The sequence below is a fragment of the Dasypus novemcinctus genome, chromosome 23, assembly GCF_030445035.2.
Source record: "Dasypus novemcinctus isolate mDasNov1 chromosome 23, mDasNov1.1.hap2, whole genome shotgun sequence".
Taxonomy (NCBI): Eukaryota; Metazoa; Chordata; class Mammalia; order Cingulata; family Dasypodidae; genus Dasypus; species Dasypus novemcinctus.
Genome location: NC_080695.1, coordinates 15,804,176 through 15,828,266, shown reverse-complemented (window position 1 = coordinate 15,828,266; position 24,091 = coordinate 15,804,176). Strand labels below are relative to the sequence as shown.

Genomic DNA, 24,091 nt, shown 5'->3' with positions numbered 1-24,091 from the left:
GCTCTCCGGAACGAGAACTGCGCGAGGGAGACAAACTACGGGAACCGGGCAGGGCCAAACGTGTCCTCGCGACGGCGGTAGAGCTCGCTGGGCGTGAGATTGGGGGTCGCGCTTTGCCAGATGTGTCCGCGCCTTAAGCTGGTTGGCTTTCAGCCATTAAGCTCGAATCTTAGATCGGGGCTCCTTCTGACCTCATCTAGGGGCGGTTTCGCTCCTCTCCTCGGGCAGGGCATGGGCTTGGGGAGCGGGGGGCGTTTAGGGGGAGGGAGCGACCATCTTAAAGCATCTCCTCCCACCATTTCGTGTTGCCACCAGAGAACAGCCTTTTTCCGTACCACAGCCGTGCGCTGCCTTCAAAACCGAGCGATCCTGCTCTTTGGCAAAGGCGCCCCATCTTTAAACAAAATTGGCAAACCCCAGTCTTATCCCCAACCAATAGTCAACCTATAGACTTGAGGTCCTGATGGCCAGGCAGGATCTTGTCTTCCCCCAGATTAAATGCACCAACACCGTGGGGTGATAACACCAAGTTCTTTTTAAATAATGGAGTGTGAAGGCTAAGAGGAGGAAACGCTGGCTCCTTAGAGCTTGCTGTACCCTTGCTCCCAGCCCTGAGAGGAGAGATGTCTGTACATCAACCAGCACTAAAGAGTATAGTAGAGTTGAGGAAAAAAAAAAAAAGCTGAAACAGGAAGGGCTAAGACCCATGTTCGAATCTTGGTTCTAACATTTGGTAACCCCACCATCTGGGGAAGTGACCTCTCAACTCTAGCCTTCTCACACAGTGAAATGCAGGCAGAAATAACAATGGCGCTTGTTTGTGTCTGGCTGCTGTGAGAATCAGATGAGACAAATTTGAAAATGTTTTGTAAACTCTTGAGGGATTATTATTTCGTGATTAGAAGGGAAGACAGCATTTGGTGACAAAGTTGTAAAGGTAGATGTCAGGAGGGTGGCAGACGGGAGCTGAGAATGCAGCTAACACTTCTGGGAAGACTCAGCAGTCCGTGGTGATGGTGGCTGAGAGTTCCTGGATGCGCCAAGCGCTGCAGGCCTTGCACAGGATGTGCCCATCCAGCGGGTAGCAGCCCTGACACTCACCCTCAGAGGAGAGCAGCAACCCACACTCCTGTTGAGAAAGAAGCAACAGCTTTCTATCAGCTCCTGAGTTCCTTCTCCCATGCTCTAGCCGAGATCACTCAACCATCGCCAGCACCCCAGACTGCAAACCCCACTTCCCCTTGCCCAGGCCCCCTGACCTCACACTTGTAACATCCAATGTGAAAACTGCGATCCAGAGCAACGATTCGCACAGTCTCCTCCTGGCCCGGCTCAGGCATGATGGCCCCACCGCACACAGAGCATCGTGGGGCAAACTTCCTGTGGTGGAAGGGGACCAAGGAGGCTGTGAAGACGCAGGGGTGGAGGGGCCTAACAATGGGATGCAGGAGGGAATGGGAGAGGCCAGAGGTATGGACATAGGTCTTGGAGAAGTGTGAGGCTGAAGAGCAAGAGGCAGGGCCAGGGATTAGGACCAGGACTACTGCTGGGGCAAGCAGGAGAAGCAAAGGAGAAGGGAAGAGCCAGGCGTCCTGACAGAAAGGGAGGAGCCAGGCCTGACCTGTGGAAGTCCTCAATACAGTGGATCTGGCTGGTGGCATCCACTGTGAAGGGGATGCCATCAAGGCCACGGTGGCACACCACACAGGTAAAGCAGCCAGGGTGGTAGGCCTTCCCCATGGCCCGCAGGATCCTGTCCAGAATGGGCTGGGAGCACGTGGAGCACTTCTCCAGGGTGGCCTGTGGGGAGGAGAGCAGGACAGTCAGGGAGCCCCACGGCAGCCGCCCCCCCCCAGGCACACTGCCAGCCCACCCATCTATCTAGCCCACTTTCACATGATGCAATGAAAGATAGATTGGAGAGGACCTGAGCTCAAGTCCCAGCACTGCAGCTTACTGGACTAGTTATTTCACCTTTCTGAGCTTCAGTTTCCTATGAAACGGGAAGCAATAGTAATATCTGCGTGGCAGGGGTCTGTGGGAATTTAACACATCCCCTTAACTCTAAAATGCCGCACAATTGAAGGGACTGTTGTCCTTTGCCCCCAGCAGCAACAGCTCAGGTCTTTAGCTACTTTCTTAATTCCTCTCTTCTTACGTCTCAATGTCCAGTCCCCAGCTTTGAACCTGTACCTCTGCTAGGCTTGGACATAGAGTTCCCAGCTTGGATGGAAGCCCCCTGCCTCCTGCTTTCGGCTCCCGCCCCCCAGCCACTCACCACATAGCAGCTCTCACAATATGCCCTCCTTTCCACAGCATAGAAATGCTGGCCCCGGAGCTGGGCCCGGCACGTGGAACAGACAAAGCAGCCAACGTGGAAGACTCGGTCCAGCGCCACCACCCCAGCTCCGTCCCCGACCACATCTTCTCCGCAACCCCCACACCGGCCTAGGGACAGGGAGGGACCAAATCAGGCTGCACAGACCCAGAAAGCCTGGCTGCTATCCCTGTGACTCTCCAGTACTCCGGCCCCTTCCCACCACCCTGCTCACCGAAGTACTCCCCGCTGGGCAGGTGGTTCATGTCATGCACCAGCTTCTTGGTCAGCCTCTCCAACTCCTCCTCGGGAGGCTGGCTCAGGGGGGCCTGGGAGGCAGGGATCAGGGGTTTAGTCCTACCTCTGCCAACCATCAATGACAAGCAATTCAACCCAGAAAGCTCACCTGAGAACACACCAGACCAGGGTACAGGAGGGTGCCTCATGAACTAGGAGAAGCTCCGGCCCCCTCCCTTCTCTTTCCCAGGCTGCCCACACCCCTCTCACCCTTTGGGGAGCCAGAGCATTGATGCCACGCAGCTCTGTCTCTGCTCCTAAATCAGACCATTAGACTCCACCCCCCCACCCCAACCCAGTCAGTACCCAGCAGTGCCCTGGGCTTACCTGGAGCCCATAACCACCTCCTCTTCCTCCTCCAGCAGGGCCAGAGACCCCAGCAGCCTCCTCTTTACCCGCTGGCTCCCGCGGGCTCCGATAGCCAGCCCCCCAGACTTCCCCTCGGCCTGCGAGAGGGAAGTGGGGGCCTGGGAGGGGCCCGGCAGCCTGAGAGGCCCCCCGCCTGGGCAGCCCGCAGCCCCTCACTGGCTGTGCCACCTTCACTTGCACGGGGAAGGCAGGGCCAGCCGGGGTGCTGGCAGTGGCATAGGAGGCCGGAGTGGGACCCCCATAGGGGGATGCTGGGAGCTGTGGGGCTGGAACACCCCCTCCGTTCGGCTTCAGGGAGTTCGTGCGGTAGGCGGAGGGCTGAGGGGGCTCATAAACCTGGGGGGAAGCACAGACCACAGTGAGCACGGCCTATACCAGGCCACGTGGAAACCCCACCTGGTGTTTCCAGGAGGTCCTGCCTCAAGCAGCTGACAGCTTAGTAAGAACTTGTGTCCCAGTTTCTTTTCAATATCAGTGTATGGGGTAGGATGGGGGTGGCGGTTAGGGGCAGATGGAGAATGGAGGGGAGGAAGCAGGCTGGGGGGGTAATGGGGCAGGGCGGTGGGTCACCTGTCTGTCTGGTCGCCGTGGGGCGTGCCCACGACCCCCGTCCAGCTCGGCCAGCATGCTGGTCAGAGAATCAATCTCAGCATCCAGACTTCCTGGGTGTAAGCCCCCCCTGTCTGGGGGGAGCACCTGGAGATGGAACAAAAGCAGGGAGAATGCAGATCACAGTGTCTCCTCTTGCCCTGGGTCCCCTCATGCTCTGCTCCGGGGACCCTTCACACCCCGCCCCGTAATCCCAGCTCTCACCTGTGAGCGCTGGGGTGCTCCATGGGACCCCACCCAGGCTGGCCCGGGATCCTCTGGGGCCTGGTAACATTGCTCAGATGGGAGGGGGCAAAAATTGACCCTGGGGTGGGGCTGGAGTGCTGGGATGAGAAAAGAGACCAAAGGTGGGATGAGGGAGGAGAGGAGGGCTGTACCTGGGGCCCGAGGAGGCGGGAGGGCTGCCGGCTGGGGAGGGCGGGGGAGGTTGGCGGCCAGTCCCAGCCCGGCCTGGGGGAGGGGGCGGCAGGAAGCAGGCCCTGCTGAGGGAGGCAGCCAAGTGCTAGGCCGCGGGGGTCCCCACACATCGCGCAGGGCTGCCTTACCTGCTCCGTGGGCAGGCGGTGGCCCTGGGGAGCCTCGGGAGGACGCTCTCCCGGGAGGGGCTCGGGTGGACTCCGGCTGCTTCGGGGGGAGCCAGGTGGGCCCCGACATGGCCTGGGACCGGGGAACGCTCCAGCGAGTGGTCAGGGCCCCAGGGAGTCCTCTAGCCGGGGCCCCCTCTGCAGTTCCACACCTCGTTTGGGACTCCAGGAAAGAAACTTTTTCTAGCTTTTTTTTTTCTCTTCCTCCCCAATTTTGGGGACGGCCCCGCCCCCGGTGACGTCACCGCATTCCTGGGGGAGGGTCACGTGGCCCCCTAGGCCCTAAACTGCCGTCCCTCCCCGACTTGGCCCCCTTGTGCAGAGTGGGGAGGGCTCCACCCGCCAGCCTGGGGAGACGGGCCCTGCGCCCAGCTCCTGGGTGGGGGCGCCAGGCCCCGGCCTGCCTCCAGCTCCCAAGAACCCCCCACCCCAAACCAGCCTCTGTGCCCCTCATCGCCCCCAACTCCTGCACAGAACCTGCTGCAGGGACGGCACAGCGCTCCTCTTTCCCGCACCCTCCAAGCAGATTTCTCTGTTCCCCAAAGTTCCAGCCCGTCTGGGCCCCCCACACACACCTACCCCATCAGGCAGTGCTCAGCCAGCCCATAATGTTTGGGTCTTTTATTCACGTTCAGCAGAGTTAGAAAAATAAAACAGAACAAAAACATCACCTCAGGATATCAGTGAGTCTGTCAGCGACGAAGGGGGAAACTGAGGTAGCCTAGAGTCAAAAGAGGAGAACCAGCCCCTCCCGTCAAGGCACCAGTGAAGGGAGAGGACGGCGGACTCCCCCCATCCCCTGGCATGTGGGGACAGCAACGTGGAGCTGCCTGGCCCTCATACCCCAGGGAGGGGGCTGCCCGGACCCAGCGCCCCCTAAAGGTCACTGGGCTCAGGCACCCGGGCAGGCAGCAGGAGGAGGTGCTTCCCTCCTCCTCCTCCTCTAACCGAGGCAGGCGGGTGCCCCCTGGAGGAGCGGGTCACGTTAGGCTTCAGAGATCAGTGCAGGTGACAGGGGTGACGCCATGGACGAGCAGCGTGGGGCCCAGGTCCCGGCTCAGGACCTCCAGCAGGGCCAGGTAGCGGGGGTAGCGGGCAGGGTCCGCCGGTGGCCGAGGCAGGTACAGGAAGGTCAGGGCAGTGGCAGGCCCCGCGTCTCCGTCCCCCCCGTCAGGGCCCCCGGGCCCTCCTTCCCTGCCGCGCCCCTGCTGCGCGCGAACCAGGGCGTTGGCGCTGCATGCCAGGGCCTCGGCCTCCGCGTCGCCCAGCCCGCCATTCACGAAGTCCCCCTCCTCCTCCTCCGCCTCCTCCAGCGGCCCCGCCCCGGCCCCCTCGCCCCACACCACCTCCTGCACCTCGGCCCGGATCCTCAGCTGGCTCAGCAGCGACCGGAGCCGCCCCTCGGCCGCCCCGGGGGCCTCCTGGGGCCTCAGGCACAGGAAGATCCGGAGCCGGGCGCTGTGCCATGCAGGCACCATGCCCAAGATGGTGGCCATCTGCAGCAGGAAGAGGCCACAGACGTCCACATAGCCGGGCCCGCCGCGGGGCCGCAGCAGGTTGAGGGGCCACACGTCCACGTGGTGCGGCTGGGAGGGACCGCCCGAGCTCCGGCTGAGCCGCTCAGGGGGCAGGGCCCCGCAGGCCCGGGCCAGCACCACGTTCTTGTTCATCTTCAGGGCGTCCGCCACGGTGGCCACGTAGTCCTGCGGACTGAGGGCCCGGGGGCTTCCGGGGGCCCGGGGAGGAGGGAACAGGGTGCTCAGGGCGGGGGCGCTGCCCTCCGGCGTGCCCGAAGCCGGCTCCGAGAAGGCGGGGTCAATCAGGAAATGGTCCTGCGGCGGGGCGTCGTCGTAGAAGCCCAGCACCAGCGTGTTGGGCTTCATGCCACCTGCGGGGCGAGAGGATGGGGCGGGAAGGTCACGGGCATCAGAGCCGTGTGACTGTGGTGGTGGACGCACATGACCGCGGCGGCCGGGAGGCATTACATCTGTCTGCTACGGGTTGGGCTTCTTAAGGCCTCCTTGTGCACGTGTGCATAGTGACTGCTACTTTCTCCCACGCTCTTTCACAAGCATTTATTTGATTATCTGCACGACTAGTCTCCTCCACTTAAATAGGCCAAGTCCATTCTTCTAGCTAATGAGCACTCCTGGTCGCAGACAGCAGGCTAGTTACCCCCAAGCTTTTAAGCAGCACACCTTTTGGACAGTGGAAGATGAGAGGCTGACTCCACGGGGCAGACCCAGCACCCTAATTAGTCAAGCTCAAGGCCTCAGTTCCCGGGGACAGCACTCCTGACCCCGCTGAGGGAGGAGGAGAACGGGGAGCTGTGCAGTCTGCTGCCACTTCTGCAAAGCCCTAATGATAGTCTGCCATGGAAGAGTCCTGGAAAAAGACATAGCTAACAGCCTCCATGCGTACCAGGGGCCAGCTCCTGCTGGAAGCACCTCGTATTTTACCTCATTTAATCCTTGAAACAACGCACTCTGTTCTCCCCCTTTCACAGACAAGGCAAGTGAGGCACAGAGCAGTGAAGTGATATCCCCAGAGTCTCCCCGCCAGTGAGCACCGGAACCCGCATGAGAACAGCCCAGCGCCACGACCGATTCTCGAAACCACTGGTAGCTGTGGTGTGCCCAAACGGCAGCGTCCTCAGTCCCTGAGGACCTGAGTTTTAATTTTTGAACCATCAGTGTGGAACTGGACAATTTCCCCTTCCCCTCCTTCAAAAGGACTGAGTTTGCAAGAAAATTCTGAGACCTCTAAGACCCCTTTCTTGAGAAACAAATGGGTCGCTAAAAATTTACCTGTAAGTCAAATTCTACGTGCTGGGACCATTTCCCATTTAGAGGCGATCCTTTCTCTTTTACCTGAATTAGGATGCCTTCCGTGAAAGCAGTGGTCTCTGCACAGGTTTCCTGGCAAAGGGTGGCTCTCAGATGCCCCAGGGCTACCCACTATTGCTAGGGTGGATAACACCCCAGCATGTCTCAGGCAAGCTGAACTCCAGCTGACCTTGCAAATTATACCAGTCATACCCCTTCCTGAGCTTTTTCCAGTTCTGACTTGCACTGAACAGGGCAATGTCCAGTACTGTTGAACGTGAGCCGGTTTCTAAAAGGAGGAGGCAGGTTGCACTCAGAGAGCAGACAGACACCAGCCCCGGGATGGACGGAGAAGAAGGCAGCTGAGCGTGGATTTGGCAGGACCGGCGGACAAGGCCAGAAGCTGCAGCACTAAGACACAGTCACAAGCTGGGGACCTTTGCCCCCATCTGAAAGCATCAGCTCTTTGTGCTGTGGCCTCTGGACGGCATTGCGCCACCCCCACCTTCTCTACCCTCTAAGGGGGCCCTGATACTGTCCCTTTGCACAATCGCACATCAGTGCAGAACGGTCTTCCTTTCCCTGAACTCTGGTGGTGAGAAACTATCTGCCTTAATAGGATGGGGCAGCCCCAAACTCAATTCTTCCACTGACCCCCAAAGTACAACATACTCATCAGAGCCTATGTTTTTTGGTTCCGAAAAAAAAAGATGTCACCTCATTTCTAGACCTCTGCATCTCCGATTAGTTCTTATCATCCACTGCCTAGGGTCCTTATCTTTGAACAGCTGCCTCTTAGCAGCACTAGACTGTGAGTTCCTTTTGGGGTTTATGGTTTGTGGTTTACTCTCTGGCACAGGGGAGCTGAGATTTAAAGGGGCAGGGGAACAGAGAAGCGGCTCACCGAGGCCCGAGATTCGCAGCAGATGCTGTGCCCCTTGGCGCACGGACGGCGAGAGGGTGAGGTCCACAAAGGCCTTGACTTGGGCCCGGTCCACCAGACTCAGCCACGCCCCGTACTGCGGCTGCACGGGGTCCGAGGGGAGGGAGTCTGCAGGGAAGGGAGGCAGCCAGTGTTGGGCAAACTCACTTTCTTGTAGAGACCAAACCCCAAACGGACAGAGGAAGAAGCCTGGGCGGGGCTGTGGCTGGCCGGTGGGTCATGCGGGAAGAGGCTAGAGGCGGCCCGGGACCCAAAGAACGTGGAGACAGAGGCAGCGAGGAAGGACAGGGAGGCGAGCAGGGGCGCCGCTCACCCAGGTCCCCCAGAGTGACGTGGCCCAGCACGTAGAGGCCCCCCTTCTTCAGCTGGTTGGCCAGCCGCAGCAGAGGCAGAGCGCCCCGGGGGTTCCCCACCAGGAGCAGCAGCTGGGGCCGCCAGAACTTCACGTGCTCCTTCCGGACGTCCAGCCGCAGCAGGTACTTGCGTACCTGGGGACAGGGGTGAAGTGGGGGGAGGAAGGGCTGGAAGAGGCAGCCCCTGCACCACACAGGGGTGAAGTGGGGGGAGGAAGGGCAGGAACGTGAATCCCGACCCCCGAGGGAAGAGGAGGCCCCGTGGCAGGTGGACTTGCCCAGACTGCGTCCCTCCCACCACCCTGCTCCAAGCTTCCCTGACCTGGTGGAAGAGCAAAGCCTGGCTGACGTAGCCCCAGCTGCTGGGGCCTCCTCGCGCTGTGAGCAGGGCAGAGAGCAGACCCATGAGCAGCAGGGAGCCGCCGGCGGCCCCAGGACTGATGAGAAACATCATGAGCAGGCAGGAGGCCACCCCCACCAAGCAGGTGTGCCAGGAGAACAGGTTGAAGGTGGGGCTGGGGATGGGCAGAGGGGAGGAAGGAAACTCAGGACCTGTCCTGCACTCCTGGCCATGCCAGGCCAATCCCCCACCCCACCCTCCATGATCCCAGGCCTCCAGCTTCCTCCTGGGTCTCTGGGGTCGCAGGCATGTGATTCTCTCACCGGAAGTTGGGGGCTGAGGCCCATTCCAGGCTCAGGCAGGACAGGTCCACCGCGGCATAGGCCACCAAGTAGAAGACGGTGACGATGGCAGCCAAGGTGTTCAGCTTCCCAGCCAGGAGCATCAGCTGGACAAGGACCACAGAGGCTGGGCATTGCTCCACTGTGCCAATATGCACCCCCAAAATGCCACCCCCCCCTTAGCTTTTGGTACACATCAGCCCACCCAGTTCCCTCCTGATGCCGAGAACCAGCACCCTTGACTGTAGGGGTGTGTGGAAGGGGAGCTCAAAGAAGGGTGCTTACCTGCACCAGGCCCCAGGAGTACAGCACTGCCCCCCAGGGGTTCCCTCCTCGGGACACAACCTTTGCCGGTGCCAAGATCACCCCTGGAGACACAGAAACGGGGCAGACACATCAGCCTGGGCCAAGCAGGGCCCAAAATGGACCAAAATATGGGGTGTACACAGAGCTGCCGAGGAGGTGATGGGGGACTCACCGAAGAGATCATCCTGGGCCAGGGCGTGGAGGATGCGGGAGGCACCGATGAGGGCGCTCATGGAAGCCGAGAGCGACGCGGAGTAAACGCCAACCAGCACCAGGGGAGGCCACAGACTGATGGCGCGAAAGAACCCGTAGTCTTCCTGCAGCAGGGTCCTAGGAGGGGAGGAGGGGGCCGTAGATAACAAACGTGCCCATGTCCCGGGGTCCTTGATAGACAAGTGTCTGCAACGCTCTGCAGTTCTGAGCTGTGTATTCCCAACCAAGTCCAGGGCCAAGGCCAAGGATCCCTGTAATGGATCAAAGGCGCCGAAGGGATTTACCTGGCACTCGTTGGTTCTCCTTTGGCTGCTTTAGAGTTAGTTATGTGGAGTTCATTCCCAACAGCATGTGCACAGGAGGCCAATTGTTTGCAAAAATGCCAATTGTCTAAAAGGCCACCACCCTCTGCCCCCCAAATAAGCGTTTACAGCAGAACCAGGTCCATGGCAAACGCTGGCTGTAGGTGGGCCATCCCCACCTGGTTGGCCTTTCCATCAGTGTCAGACCCCGCTCCAGCGCTAACTCCCAATGGGGGAGAGAGTCCCTGTTTTCCTTCACCCCAAAAGCGTGGCGATCTGCTCCCCAACCTGTGATTCCGCCAGTGACCCAGGTGTACCAGCCTTGCTCAGACACCTTGCGCCCACCCTCCCCAGGGCCTGGCTCAGCCCCTCCCTGGGTACCTGTCGCAGGTGAAGCTGGAGAAGAAGAAAAGCAGGGCATAGATGAAGAAGGTGTAGACGACGGCCATGATCGTCCCCAGAGGAATGGCCCGGCTGGGGTCCTTCAGCTCCCCTGGAGGGAGAGGAGCAGAGGGAGAAGTGAGCCCACCCTACCAAGGCCACCCCCCGAGGCCTGCCCCCCGAGGCAGGGCAGCAGGGACTCTCACCTGACATGTTGGCCCCGGCCATGATTCCCGTGCAGCCGTTAAAGAGGACAGCGAAGACGCTGGCGAAGGTCATCACGGTGCCCGTGGTGTAGTCGCGGGCGTATTCCGCTGAGGGGAGTGTTCCCAGGCGGGACAGGACGTCAGCGCCCCTCTCCCCACTCTCCAGGCCCCCCCCCCCCCCCCCCCCGCCTCCCACCTGGCTTAGCTGGCGCTCTTGGCTTCCCTGCTCCTCGCTGGATGCTCTGACCCTCCTGGGCCCACCCCCAGCTCTCCCTGCTCTATGCGCCACTGATTCTTTTTTGTTTTTAATTTTTTCTCCCCTCCCGCACCCCGCTGTTTTTGCTGTGTCCTTTCACTGTGTGATGTTCTGTATCTATTTATCTTTCTGTCTTTTCTTCTCATCATTCTCCTTTAGGATTCACCGGGATTCGATCCTGGAGGCCTCTGATGGGGTGAGAGGTTCCCTATCAATTGTGCCACCTCAGTTCCTGGTCTCTGCTGCACTTCACCTTGACTCTCCCCTTCGTCTCTCTTTTGTTGCGTGATCATCTTGCTGCGTGACTCATTTGCACGGGTACTGGCTCACCACGTGGGCTCTTGGCTCACCACGTGGGCACTGGCTCACCACACAGGCACGCTTTCTCTTCTTTTTCACCAGATGCCCCAGGGATTGAACCCAGGTCCTCCCATATGGTGGATGGAGGCCCTGTCACTGTAGCCACATCCACTTCCCATGCACTGATTCTTGTCTGCTTGAATCACTGTCTTATTCTGCTTTTTAATTGTTTCCTGAATGTGCATCTTCTCTCTCCATCGAGAAGCCAAGTTCCTCTCCTGCGGGGACCATCTTGCATTCTCTCTCGTGCCCTGCCAGGTCAAACACCCAGCCCCACGCACCCACGCGAGGCAGGTGTAATCAAACTGTGCTGCTCTAAGGTCTCGATGCCCTGCCCTCAATTTTCTCCGCCATCTGTCCCCACCCAGGGACTCTGAAGGGAGTCCCCCACAGGTGCCCCCACAGGTGCCTGCCCCTCGCCCCGGAGCCCTGGCACCGCAGCGCCCCGCTCACCACCCAAGTTGGCCTTCAGGGTGCTGCTGTTGAAGCCGGTGAAGTGACCGGTGAGCGGCGGCAGGGAGGAGCCATTGGGGCCAGGCCGAGGAGTCAGGGGGATGTCCCTGGGCCCCACCACCACAAAGCTGAGCAGCACAGAGGCCAGGGAGCCGGAGACCAGCAGGCACGTGAGGAAGGAGGCGCGCGCATAGAGCCCAGCCCCCAGCGTGCACACGCCGCCCACGAGGCCCAGGAGCAGGGAGCCGTAGAGGAGGTTCCAGCCGTAGCCCTGGGGCAGGACCCGGAGCCCGCTGGGCCCTGTGGCATCTGCAGAGGGGCAGGGGTCGAGTCAGAAGGCCAGGCCCCAAGGAGGGTCCCAACCCCAATCACGACCCAGCGCAGGAGCAGACCCCCTCCCGGCCCACCTGTCCTCAGACGCCACCTTCCCACGTCCCCTTCCCAGCTCTCCCCCAGCACCCTTGCCCTCCCTGCAAGGGAACACCAATCTTGCTCTATTTTAGGGGTGCTAGCCCGGCACCCTGACTCGATGGGAAGCTCCCTGTGGGCGTCTACATCTCCTGCATAAGGCTGGGCCCATGGCAGAAGCTCGAGAATGCCCAGCTCATCAGTCACTCTGCCGTTCTCCTAGAGGCGGTCCCTCTCCCTCAGATCCCAGAATCCCAGCGCCAGTAAACCAGGCCCGGCGTGGGGAGCTCACAGACCAGCGCCGAAGACATCGAGCACCGCCTCCACCAGCCCCAGCATGTAGACAGCACAGCCACAGACGTTGGCCAGGTAGAACATGAGGCCGATGCTGCCCCCAACCTCCGGCCCCAGCGTGCGGCTGATCATGACTGGAAGCAGAAGCAGGGGGTGAGCGTTAAGGGAAGAGAAACAAATGGAGCGTGAGGACGGGGTCAAAGAACAAAACGTGCTCCGGCTGGGCCTCCGCGGCCCTGTCTCCCTGCACACGCCAGGGCAGCAACACATCCCAGGGCAGCCACGTCCCAGCGCCGCCACGGCCCAGCCACGTGGCTTTGCACAAGTCACTGAGGAGCTCAGTTTCCTCACCTGTCACTGACAAGGGCATTAGGAGAACCAAGCTATGACAGCTAGGGACACACCTGGCAGATCAGAAAGTGGCTCTAATGCAAAGGGGGCTTTGGGTCACCCCCACCACGCAGCCCTCCTAGAAGGCAGACCCCGGGCCCCTGCTGTGGGAGGATACAGTAGGCTCCGCCCCCCCGCACGGCTCCATTGGTGGCGATGGCACAGACAGAGAGGACGGTGAGCGTCAGGATGAAGTAGGCCACCAGCAGCATGGCCAAGGCCTGCAGCAGCCCGGCGTGGCCCACCACGAACCCTGGGACGGGAGCAGGAAAGCAAGTCACAGGGTGGGAAACCCACCACGCCCCCTACCCCCACCCCACCCTCTACCCAAATGGGCATCCCTCTCCCCAAACCCTTCACCCACCCGCTTCTCCCGGGGCCCTTCCCCAGCCTCGGCCCAGGCCCGCCTCTCCTCGGCCACCACACCCCAGGGAAGTCCCCAGCCACTCACCAATCCTCATGAAGACAACTATGCTGAACATGGACAGAACGGTGGGCACCACCACCCCCAGGAAGGTGGAGAGCTTCCGGGGAGACGCCCCCCCAGGACCCGCAGCCCCGGCGGCTGGGAAGGTGGCTCCCTCCTCCCCCAGGAGCCGGTAGGCCAGCAGAGGGGAGTTCTCGCTGGCCATGGCTGAGCGCAAGCAGGGGAAGCCACAGATGGGTGACGGGGCCTGCAAGAGAGGTTGTGCCGATGGAAAGCAGCTTCTCTGGGCACCCCAAAAACTACCTCGTCATTGATCACCCAGAAGCCCCCTCAAATGGCAGGAAACACGAACACACTTACCAGCGACACTCAAGAGTCCACAGGTACACGGGACAATGGTGGGCTCAAAACCCCTCAGCACCTGGATATCAAGGCCGCTGGGTCCCCCGGGGACGAGGCTAGCCACGGCTCTGCGAAGGGCCAAGAAGGGCCAAGGATGCTCGGGCAACAAAGCCTTTGCCGTCCTCTCCCTCCACGAGCAGAACAAGAGGAAGCAGCCCACCAAAAGGGAAGTGAGTTCTGGGAAGGCAGCCCTTCACGCCCTCTCCTCCTGAGCCCGGAGCCCTCCTCCCGGGCCACCCATGCCTACACCTGGCCCCCGGGCAGCACCAAACTTCCACATCTCCCCAACCCCCCCCCCCAACCTCTCCTTAATCGCCCTCAAACCTCCTCCTCCCCCTCTTTTCAGTCCCACCCAATCCCTCCCATCCACACAAGGCGCCCCCAAAACTCTCCTCCCAACCTGAGCACACCCCTCAACCCCCAAACACACAGGCCGCTGGCAGCACGCTACCCAAGAGCCGCCGGCTCCCCCGGCCCGCACCCCATCCTGCCACTTTCTCCCCGAGCGCGTCGGACCGTGCGGAGAGCAGGCTGACAGCTCGGGGGCGGCACTCACCCCGGCCCGGAGGACGCGGCCCCTCGGGAAGGAGCACAGGGTGCCCAGGGACCGCCACGGCGGAGAGGGGGCGGCTGTCGGGAAAGACAGCTGCGGCTACCGGGTTGCCAGGCCGGGAGCCCCCCCCCCCCCAGCACCGGCTCCCCATTGGTCCCCAGATCGGGCCCCGCCCCGCAGGCGGGCCCAGGGAAGCCCCGCCCCCGGCAGGCGCTGGAGGCTGCGAGCGCTGCCGGAGTTTCACGTGCGCGCCCCGAGACCGCCCCAGGTCGCCCCCTCAGACGTGCCCCTCAGGCGCAGTGTGGGCCACAGTCCCCACCGACCCCCCCCAACCTGGCGTGGCTGCTGCAACCAGCGCCACCACTCGGAGATCGGAGGTCGTCAGACGACTCGATGGCGAAAGGGCGGCCTGGAGGTGGGTGGAGCCATGGCACCTGCTCAGGTGCGTCGCCCCGGACCCCGGGCCACGTCGGACGGCGCCTTCAGGCTCCCAGCCCTCCAGCCCATCCCAGAATATCTCAGAATGCCCTCCCGAGCCGCGCCTCACCGCTCTGGACCGCGGGGCCCCTCGCCCGCGCCCGGTGCGGCCCCCAGGTGCGCCCCTCGCGTCGCCACCGGAGGGAGCCATTGGCCGCCATCGGCTCTGCGGAGGCGCGGGCCACCATCGGGCGGCGCCCTCGGCCGCCAGCTCTCCCTGCCTCGCCCCAGGGTGTTCTCACCTCCAGCCCAAATCCTAGTAAACCTCGGAGAGCTGGGACCCTCCCCCTCGCTCTTAAACAGGTGCGGTCGACCTTGGCGCCTCCTGCCAACGCTTCCTCATCTGCGAAATGGGAAGTAACAACAACCTACCTCATAAGTTTGCTGCGAGGGCTCCATCAGCCAAGAGACACAAAGCACTTTAGAACGCTGCCTGAAGGTTCAATAAATAATTCTTTGCATACAGTCCTACATGAAATATGCATAGCCACTCTGGGAAGCAGCTACTCCTATTATCTCAATTGTACAAGTCAGGAAACTGCAGCTTGAGGCGCTTCAGTTCCCAACTTTCATATGGTCTTTTATGGTTATGCTGTCTTTTGAATCTTCGGAAATCAACCCCGCCTTTCCTACCACCGATGGCCCCCAGAGGTTATCTGCAACATCTGCCTAGGAGAGGAAGGGCTCAAACCAGCCCAAATGTGGTTTTGCCAGGGACAGGTGTTTTTTTGTTTTATTTTGTTTTTTAAACTGTATATATATGTTTTTGTGGGGTTTTTTTGACATTTTTAAAGCAGCTCAACACCATACAATCCATCGAAAGTGTATACAATCAATGGTATTTGGTAAAATCACAGAGTTGTGTTTTCATCACCAGTCAATATTAGAACATTTTCATTGCTCCAAAAAGAAAAACCCCATACCCCTTATACCCCCCCCCATTATTGACACTTAGCATTGGTGTGGTACCTGTATTACAATTGATGGAAGAATATTAAAATATTACTGTTAACTTACTAGAGTCCATAGTTTACATTAGATATATTTTTCCCATATACCACCCCATTATTAACACCTTGTAATAGTGACATACATTTGTTCTAGTTCATGGAAGAACATTCCTATATTTGTACTATTAACCACATTCATTGTCCACAACAGGGTTCACTATGTTATACAGTCCCATGTGTCATCCTCTAGCTTTCCTTTTAGTGACGTATATGACCCCAAACTTCCCCTTTCAACTCCGAGTACACACACAATTCAGTGCTGTTAATTACATTCACGACAATGTGCTCCCATCACCTCTGATCATTTCAGGAAGAGGTTTGATTGACAGTTACATTCTGGGATTTTCAGTGGTCATCTCTGCTGCTCATGCCTCAGTTTACCTCCTGGACCTCTCCAACACCACACCTGTCATCATTTGTGGTGATTTCAATACCCACACGGATGAGACTTCAAACACCCTGGACCCTTAGTTCCCTGAACGCTGTTTCTCCAAATAGCTCACCCTCTACTCTACTCAGACAATCACCCCAAGGGTTGTGCCCTAGACCATGTTGTTACTGGTAACAGCAGCCCCTCCCCAATCTCTTCCCTTTCAGTTCACCTCTTCTAGTATGCCCTGACCCCAACAATCCTCCACCTCACTGGATACCCTATCCATTGATCCTACTCTCTTCCCTCGCTTACCCCCTCCATGGCTGTACTTTCCTTCTTACCCAGATTAAATTTCCCAGTCAATTATAATCACTCCCTTGCAGATACCCTCCCTCTCTTGTCTCTCTCTCTATTTACCTACCTGGCAAAACAACAGCCTCTCTACCTCCTCTGATCCTGCCCCAAGTACCTGAATGTGGCTGGAGAAAACGCCATCACATGTGTGGCAACCATCACATTTCAAATTCATGACCTTGAACTTAAGAGTGAGTCTTTCATGCTGCCCAGCATTCTGACATTTCTCTAGTCCATTCACTCTCCCACACTTCTGGATGACTATTCAAATTTTCATGCCTCTCTCTTTAACCCTCTGGCTGATTGTCTTCTTCCCATTTCATTGAGAAAACCAAAGCCATCTGAAGAGACTCTAAAAGCTCCCATCCCTCCAATCACCCACCTTCCTGAATCAATGCCCTTGGCTCTGCCCTCCCTCTGATACGAGGGATGAATTGTTCATGCTCCCGGCTAAGGCCAACCTGCCTCTGTGCACTAGTTCCCATCTCATCATCTTGTTTTTTCTTTCCCCTGGATCATTCCCATCAGTATACAAATACACTGGTATTTCTCTTGTCTTAAAAATATATATTTTTCTTGATTCCACTACACCATCCCAGCTAGCAACCCCTTTCTTTGTTGTTATTCTTTATAGCAAAATTCCTATCATCTCTGCTTGGACATCAAACAGGTAACCCAAACTTGGTATATCCCAAATTAAATACCTGATCATATCCCCACAAACTACTCCTATGGTTTTCCGATCTTTCCAATTGCCCAGGCTAAAAACCTGGGGGTCATGCCTGAATACTCGTTCACAGGCCACATCAAATCCATCAGCAATTCCTTTCACCTGGACTTTTAAAACATAACCAGTATCCAATTACGTCTCACCATCCTAGTAAGGCACCATCTTCTCTTACCAGCGTTACTGCAACAGCCTCTTAGCTGGTTTTCCTGCTTCAGCCCTGGCCCCTACATTCTATTCTCTTTATAGCAGTTCGAGTGATGCTTTTAAAGCAACTATCCGCTCCGGACATAATTCTTTTCAGAACCCTCCAATGACTTCCAACCCTTAGAGTCAACGCCAACTACCCAGGACTAGGGTGACCTGACTCAGCCCAGGTTTCTGCCTCCCCGGTGTAAGTACACTCCCCCTCCCCATTTCCTATCTCCCCGCTAGCACTTCACGTCATCTAACAAATACTGTTCACTTGTATATTCTGTTCATTCCCTACTCCCAATACAAAGTTAAGTTCCACCAAGACAGAAGCTTTTGTTTTATTCACTGCAGTAGCTCTGGTGCCTCGAACAGTCCCTGGCACTTGATTAGCCCTGACTAATCTTTCACTGGCCGTGATTGAAGGGATCGCCCCATCCTCTCCCGGTACCCACCAGCCTGCGGCGTCGGCGCTCGCTCGTCACGTGACAGCAGCAGCCCCGCCAGCTGAGAAGGGAAGATGGCGGCGCCCGGAGTGGCCTCAGGGTAAGGGCAACCAACGAGAGGGCGCCTGCCTACCAGAGCGTCCACGCCGGCGCTTTTTCTGCGATTGCGTCCTGGGAAGGCGCGAATTCCGGGGCTCCGGGCTGGGCCTTCTCCCCACCATTTTTTAAGGAAAAAAAATGAGCTAAGCCTCCGAGTGCATGGTATAGGTATGCAGCCTACCTGCCGCCTCCCCACCCCTCGTGTTCCCCAGGATCCGAGGTTCTGAGGACGGGGTTGTGGGACTCGGTAGCTGGGTTTTGCTCCGCTGGCGTCCCCTCTCCCATCAACATTTAAAATGACTCCCGGGTGTCCGTCCAGCCTCCAGTCCCAGGAGCACCCGAATACACACGTTCCACGGACAACACGGTCCAACACGCCCAGCTCCCGGGTGCTCCGCTCCGAGTTCAGGGTTAAGTGCTAATTCCCGGGCGTGCTTCCCCGCTCCCCAGGATTAAGTCGGGTGACTTCAGGTACCCCTCCCCCCGGCCCCAGGGGCAGATGAGCCCTTGGCCACCGCCCCTCCAATTTCCTGCAGACCCAGCAAACAAAAGGCTCGGGAAGGGAGGAGAGGCAGAGCAGGGCGCCCTTCCTGCTGGAACGGCTGATGGAGCAAAATGGCCCAGGAGGGAGAGGAGGGATGGAATTCCAGGCTCTTTGGAGGACACCAGAGGGAGGCCAAATTCCTGGATCCTGGGGAGGGAGTCTAGGGAATTGGATGTGGGGGGCTGGGGCAGGATACCTGGGTTTGCTGGGCTCCACCAGATCCCAGCTGCCCTGGCAAGAGTGATGTCAACCTCAGGGAATGGAGGGGGCGGTGGGGGCACTGAGGTTCAGGTGAGGTGCACGTGCCTTCCCCCGCTCCCCCCACCCGCTGGAATGGTGGGGGCTGGGAGAGGCCTGAAGCCCTGCGTCATCTCCTCTGCGGCCCAGGCTACCGCCCCTGGCCCACCCTGCTACCCTGTTCTGGCCCCACCCAAGGCTGGCTTCCTGCTTCTCCCCAGAAGCAGATCTTCCCCTGCCAAATCCTCTAACCAGCCAGGGCTCCTCATCCCTTCAGGAACCCTGGCAGCCTAGCCCCCAACCACGAAGAGCGCTTCTAGTTCCTCCTAGAGCCGGTCTCCTGCTTACCCCTTCCCCCATTCCTGACAAGGACACAATGGCAAGGAAAGGGCCACTGGGTGGGGGGGGGGGGATCCTGGCATGGGGGGGGCTTGGCCTCATATCCTGTCAGGCTGCCAGGGGAAGAGAGGAAACAAAAGACTTCCCCCTGCTGGGACAATGAGCCTCCCACCACCACGCCCCCACCTCGGACTCCCTTCACCCCACCCCTCTTCCTTAGCGCTGGCCCCAGCCCCTTAGCCTCCTCCTCTCGGTGCCCTTCTGAGTCCCAGGCCCTGCTGTGAGCCCTGCCCTTCCCCTACCCCAGTCCCTATCCGCTGTTTCTGTCAGTTCCCTGCCATCCCGTCAGCGCCAGGGTCCCTGCCTCTCCCCACAGCGCTGTGGTTGTGGCTGGACCCGGGGGTGGAAAGGCACCCTGGAAAGTTCCTCTCTTGACGAATGGAAGGCAGAAGCTCAGCAAGAAAAAGCCTGGAAGGCAGAGGCAGGCAAATGCCTCCTCCTGTACCTGACCCTGGGCGTTGGGGGAGGAAGGAGGGGAAGGACCTGAGGGGTTGGTTGTCCAGGTCTTTGGAGGTGGGCTGGAGGCCAAGGTCGTCCAGGAGGGAGGGCGGGGGCAGGACCCGGCAGTGGAGGCGGCAGACACAGGCTAACTACTAGCTGAGTGCTTTTAAGAAGTCTCCTGACCTTCTGCGCCTGCCTCTTTAAACCCGTCTTTAAAATGGGTTTCACCGGACCTGTCCTGCCTCCCTGTCCTGCCTCCCTTGCAAGGATCTTAGGATGATTTAAATACAAAGTTTGGGAAACGGACTTGGCCCAGTGGTTAGAGCATCCCTCCACCACATGGGAGGTCCGCGGTTCAAACCCCGGGCCTCCTAGACCCGTGTGGAGCTGGCCCATGTGCAGCGCTGATGCGCGGAAGGAGTGCCCTGCCACGCAGGGGAGCCCCATGCACAAGGAGTGGGCCCTGTAAGGAGAGCCGCCCAGCGTGAAAGAAAGTGCAGCCTGCCTACGAATGGTGCCGCACACAGGGAGAGCTGACACAACAAGATGATGCAACAAAAAGAGACAGATTCCCGTGCCGCTGACAACAACAGAAGCAGACAAAGAAACAAGACGCAGCAAATAGACACAGAGAACAACTGGGGTGGCGGGGAGGGGAGAGAAATAAATAAATCTTAAAAAATAAATAAATAAATACAAAGTTTGTCTTCTTAAAAAACAAAGAAGAAATGAGGTTGCAAAACTTGCCTAGGTCTTTCACCAATTGTAGTCCCCTCTACACCACCCTTCCATCGCCATCGTATAACTCCCAAACCCGCATGTCTAGCCAGAAGAGCCACCTCTGAGTTCGAGACGCAGGCTTCTCATTGACTTCTGGTCCTGCTGGCCAGAGGGCGCACGGGGAACCTCAGTCTATCCCCCACTGCCCTCCCCCATGTGCCGTGTCGCTAGCTCCTACGTGGCTGCCCAAATCTGAAACTTGTCATCCTTTCTCCCAACCCCATAGCCAGGCTCCGATCCTGCAGCCCACAGCTTACCTACTGCCACTCCTTACCAACCCTCGCTCCTCTCCCACCCGTACACCCCCCTCCTGGCCAGCCCTCATTGTCATTTGGATAACTGCAACTATTTCTCTACCTTCAGTCTTGAGCCCTTTCAATCCATTCTCCAAAGTCATGCCAGTGGGATCTTTCCATACAAATCTGATGATGATGCTTCTTTGCCTAAAGCACTTTGGTGGGTCCCCAAGGCATGGACAAGCCCACTGCCCTGGAAGGGTCCTTGCGATGTCTGAGGCTGGCTGTCACTGACCTAGCACTCTACACTCTGATGTCATAAACTTGGACAGCACACGGAATGGGCCATCCACTGTCGCCATGTTTTTCTATTTGCTGCCCCTTCTGCCTCTAAAGGCCTTTCTGTCAGCCAGGCTTCTCTAGGACTCATTCAAACGGCGGTGCCCTCCCCAGAAAGCTGTCTGGTCAGCTGAGGTACAGCATGTAGCCTGGGGTCTGCTGAAGTTTCTAGGGGAAGCAGACTTGGCCCAGTGGTTAGGGCGTCCGTCTACCACATCAGAGGTCCGTGGTTGAAACCCCAGGCCTCCTTGACCCGTGTGCAGCTGGCCCATGCGCAGTGCTGATGAGCGCAAGGAGTGCCCTGCCACACAGGGGTGCCCCCCATGTAAGGGAGCCCCACGCACAAGGAGTGTGCCCCATAAGGAGAGCCACCCAGCGCGAAAGAAAGTGCAGCCTGCCCAGGAATGGTGCCGCACACACGGAGAGCTGACACAACAAGATGACGCAACAAAAAAAGAAACACAGATTCCCGTGCCGCTGACAACAACAGAAGCGGACAAAGAAGAATACGCAGCAAATGGACACAGAGAACAGACAACCGGGGCAGGGGGGTGGGGAAAGGAAAATAAATCTTTAAAAAAAAAAAAGACCGTTTCTACCCTTCAGCTAAATTCTGAATGGCAAAGATGACTTTGTGTTCTCAGCCCTAGCTCATACTAAGTGCTCAATAAATAACTGCTGACTAAATTAGAGAATGACTAGTCAATAAAGGAATTAAAGTGTCAACTATTTATTGAGCACTTACTATGGGCCAGGCCTGCACTGGACTTACAGCAATGAACAAAACTTATGTTGTGCCTGCTTTCCTGAAACTTAGAGCCACGTACAAGTGAATTTGCAATCACTAATGAAGTAAGAAAGCCTTCTACACATGTCTGTTACGGCTTTGTAAATGACCACCTCAGGAAGGTTTGTGGTGATCAGACCAGGGGTGGACTCAAGTTTTGTGGGGCCTGAAAGTTGACACAATTTGGCGACCACTCTTTGAGGAAACGGATACAAAATTATCGGTATAAAATTAGGTATATAAGTTAATGTTTATTTCGATTAAAGAATCACAACCAGTTGCAAATGTTTAGAACATGACAAAATCCAGAAAAATAACCTAATGTTAGTAGTAAAAGATTGCCCGACACACCTCTAAAAGACTTATTTCCTATGTTTTTCTTAGATATATACTCTTTGATCACCTCTTCATAGGCTAACGATTCTATATTATTTTCTCTTCTCTAGCTCAGTCTTTCCTCTAGTATGCCTGATTGAATTATTGTTGTTTATTATTGAGAGTTGGTAAAAATTTCCTTAACATTGGTAATGCCAAAACCGCCGTCCCTTTCTCCTAAAAGCTGTGAGACTTCAGGCCATTTCAAGCGTCTTTGTGCTGTAAACCCAAACTGGTCACATGCTAAAAGCTGTTTAAATTGATGGCTCTGGCTCACCAGGCTCAGGGAAGGAGCCAGGCAATGCAGGGGAGCTGCAGCTGACACTTCATGAGCTTCCAGGTAAACCTAACTCTGGACCTGATGCAATTAGGGGGACTAGAAGAGGGGAGGCTGGGATGTGGGAAGAGGAGTGGCCATTTCTAGAGTGTACGGTGAAAAGAGATGATTGGTAGTGTGTTGCCGAAACATAAAGGAAAAGTCCTAACTACAAGACTGCACAAGACAACTGCAAAGAAGCGAAGAGCAAAAATTAAACTCCACTTTAAAAACTTAAGACACTGGCTGCTTGGGGATGGACCAAGTCCTGCACAGAAGTATGTGATGGCACCAGAGTGCTCATGGGCAGGGAAGAGGGGTGACAGTCCAGCACTTGGGGTGGGGTGACAGTGACGTACTTTCATGATGTAGAAAAGGAGGGTCCCGAGATTTGCAGAGGGGCACAGCGATGCTCACCTGTGCAATTCATACCCACCAAATCCACTTGCCTGGGAAATGGGTCCTGTGTGGTCTGAGGGTGAAGATAATGACATCGCACCCAGAAGAAAGACCAAGGATGATTCCTGAGCGGAAATCTCAGGCGTCCTCTCCACAGAGAGAGTGAATCATGGGGTTTCCATCCGATTACACGATCTTTGAGGCCAGGAGTCCATGTTCTCCAAATCTTGAAAACTAGCCCACTGCTCACAGAGCACATAGTAGATGTTCAAACAGTATTCTTGTATTGGTTCCTGCTAGGATGTAGGATCTGGATTACCTGCTGGGCTGGTGAGCCCAGGTGATGGGACAGATGGGATGTTTTCTAATCTGGGCCCCAGACATTCAAGTCCAAGTTCCAATGAGCAGTTCCTCTCTCCCCCCACTGCTGATATCTCCTCAGCCCTCAGACTCATCCATCTCTTACTCCCTCCTGCCTCAGTCTCCCCACCGTCCAGGCCTAGTTTCCCCACATCTCCTTGCCCCTTCCCCCATTAAGGATGAACTGCATTCCCCACCAAATGAGAACATTCAAGAGTTCAAGGGCCAGGGGAGAAGGGGGGAGCAGTGGAGGGCAGAGGCTGGGAGGAGCCAGAAGACAGATTTAGAAGCTAGAGAATCTGAGCAGCCAAGGGGGCTGGGGGCGAGGGGTGGACCGGAGGGAGAGGCTGAACCAGAGAAGGGGATACCAGGCTCACGGGGATGGCCAGGGAGGGAGGGAGGAGGGAATTCCCAGCCTGCCCTGGTCTGCCTGGCTCCAGCAGAGCCGGCTGTTTCCTGCCCCCGGTGACCCCCCACCCCGGAGCAGAACCCAGGCAGGGCAACGAGGAAGGGCAGGGGTATGGGGCACCTCTTGTAGCAGGAAGATAAGTGCGCTGCGACAAGAGGTCACTGCAGGTCTGGTTATCTTCTCCGGGGGCTTAGAGGCACTTGGCAGCCCCCCAGGCTCCTCCAGACTCCGCCTTCCCTCTCTGCTCCTCCTGGGTTCCCCGTCATAACTTTGGAGCCTAAGCCCTTTCCTTCCAGCGACACCCCCATTCACCGCCTGCCCACACTCTAACTCCAGGTGCCCAGCTTTAGAAGGGAGGTGGGGTGGGAGGAGCACTGCATCCCCGGGCCTTGCCCCCCAACCGATGGGATTGGGGGAGGTTGGCAATGGGAGGAAGGGCCCCTCCCAGCCATCCCCAGGGCCCCCAGAAGCCAGACAGGAAACAGCCTCAGGAAAGACAGCAGCAGTCACGGCCACGGCCACGCCCCCCAGGGGTCAGGGCTGCAGGCGGCGGAGTCTCCCAAGCACACACGCACAAGTGAGAGTGCGGGAGGTGACTCGGAGGTCGAGCCGTCCCCCTCACCCTCCATTACTTACTCTGGGTCCCTCGACTTTTTTCTACTCCTCCCAGGTCAACCCAGGCGCCTCACTTCCCCCCCACCTTCTTCAGCGCTGCCTGGCGCGCACAGTAGGTCCCCAAGACGTCCTGTTTGTTGAGTGACTGTGTGAACGTCGCGCCAGGATTACCTAAACTGGGTCACCGTCTCGCGGCCCGATGGGCCACCCTCCGTCCTCAAAAGTTTCGAGCCTTTTCCACGCCCCT

The 24,091-nt window shown here is 57.9% G+C and overlaps 2 protein-coding genes and 1 long non-coding RNA gene across 7 annotated transcripts; 1 reads left to right on the top strand and 2 right to left on the bottom strand.

Moving 5' to 3' along the window:
- Positions 1-862: 862 nt before the first annotated feature.
- Positions 863-5,139, bottom strand: TRIP6 (thyroid hormone receptor interactor 6). The gene is made up of 10 exons (XM_004481821.5): positions 4,756-5,139; positions 4,138-4,339; positions 3,797-3,915; positions 3,554-3,679; positions 2,942-3,319; positions 2,553-2,646; positions 2,279-2,448; positions 1,622-1,800; positions 1,260-1,380; positions 863-1,129 (listed from the first exon to the last, which is right to left on the bottom strand). The coding sequence occupies exons 2-10, from the start codon at positions 4,244-4,246 to the stop codon at positions 998-1,000; spliced, it is 1,428 nt and encodes a 475-aa protein (XP_004481878.1). The 5' UTR covers positions 4,247-4,339; positions 4,756-5,139; the 3' UTR covers positions 863-997.
- On the bottom strand, positions 4,765-17,550 carry SLC12A9 (solute carrier family 12 member 9). 5 transcript variants are annotated; one of them, XM_071211165.1, is made up of 16 exons: positions 13,933-14,043; positions 13,335-13,444; positions 12,999-13,221; positions 12,666-12,800; positions 12,160-12,291; positions 11,456-11,764; positions 10,387-10,494; positions 10,181-10,292; positions 9,457-9,614; positions 9,264-9,346; positions 8,961-9,085; positions 8,620-8,812; positions 8,258-8,432; positions 7,906-8,052; positions 5,523-6,064; positions 4,765-4,794 (listed from the first exon to the last, which is right to left on the bottom strand). In XM_071211165.1, the coding sequence occupies exons 3-16, from the start codon at positions 13,177-13,179 to the stop codon at positions 4,771-4,773; spliced, it is 2,424 nt and encodes an 807-aa protein (XP_071067266.1). In that variant the 5' UTR covers positions 13,180-13,221; positions 13,335-13,444; positions 13,933-14,043; the 3' UTR covers positions 4,765-4,770. The 5 variants fall into 5 exon arrangements, with proteins under 5 accessions (XP_071067266.1, XP_058141871.1, XP_058141870.1 ...); XM_058285888.1 differs by having other exon boundaries at positions 5,532-6,064; XM_058285887.2 differs by lacking the exon at positions 13,933-14,043 and adding an exon at positions 17,518-17,550 and having other exon boundaries at positions 4,783-6,064.
- On the top strand, positions 5,167-7,730 carry LOC131275477 (uncharacterized). The gene is made up of 2 exons (XR_009182933.2): positions 5,167-5,255; positions 6,683-7,730. It is a non-coding gene; the product is annotated as an uncharacterized lncRNA (long non-coding RNA).
- Positions 17,551-24,091: the final 6,541 nt, after the last annotated feature.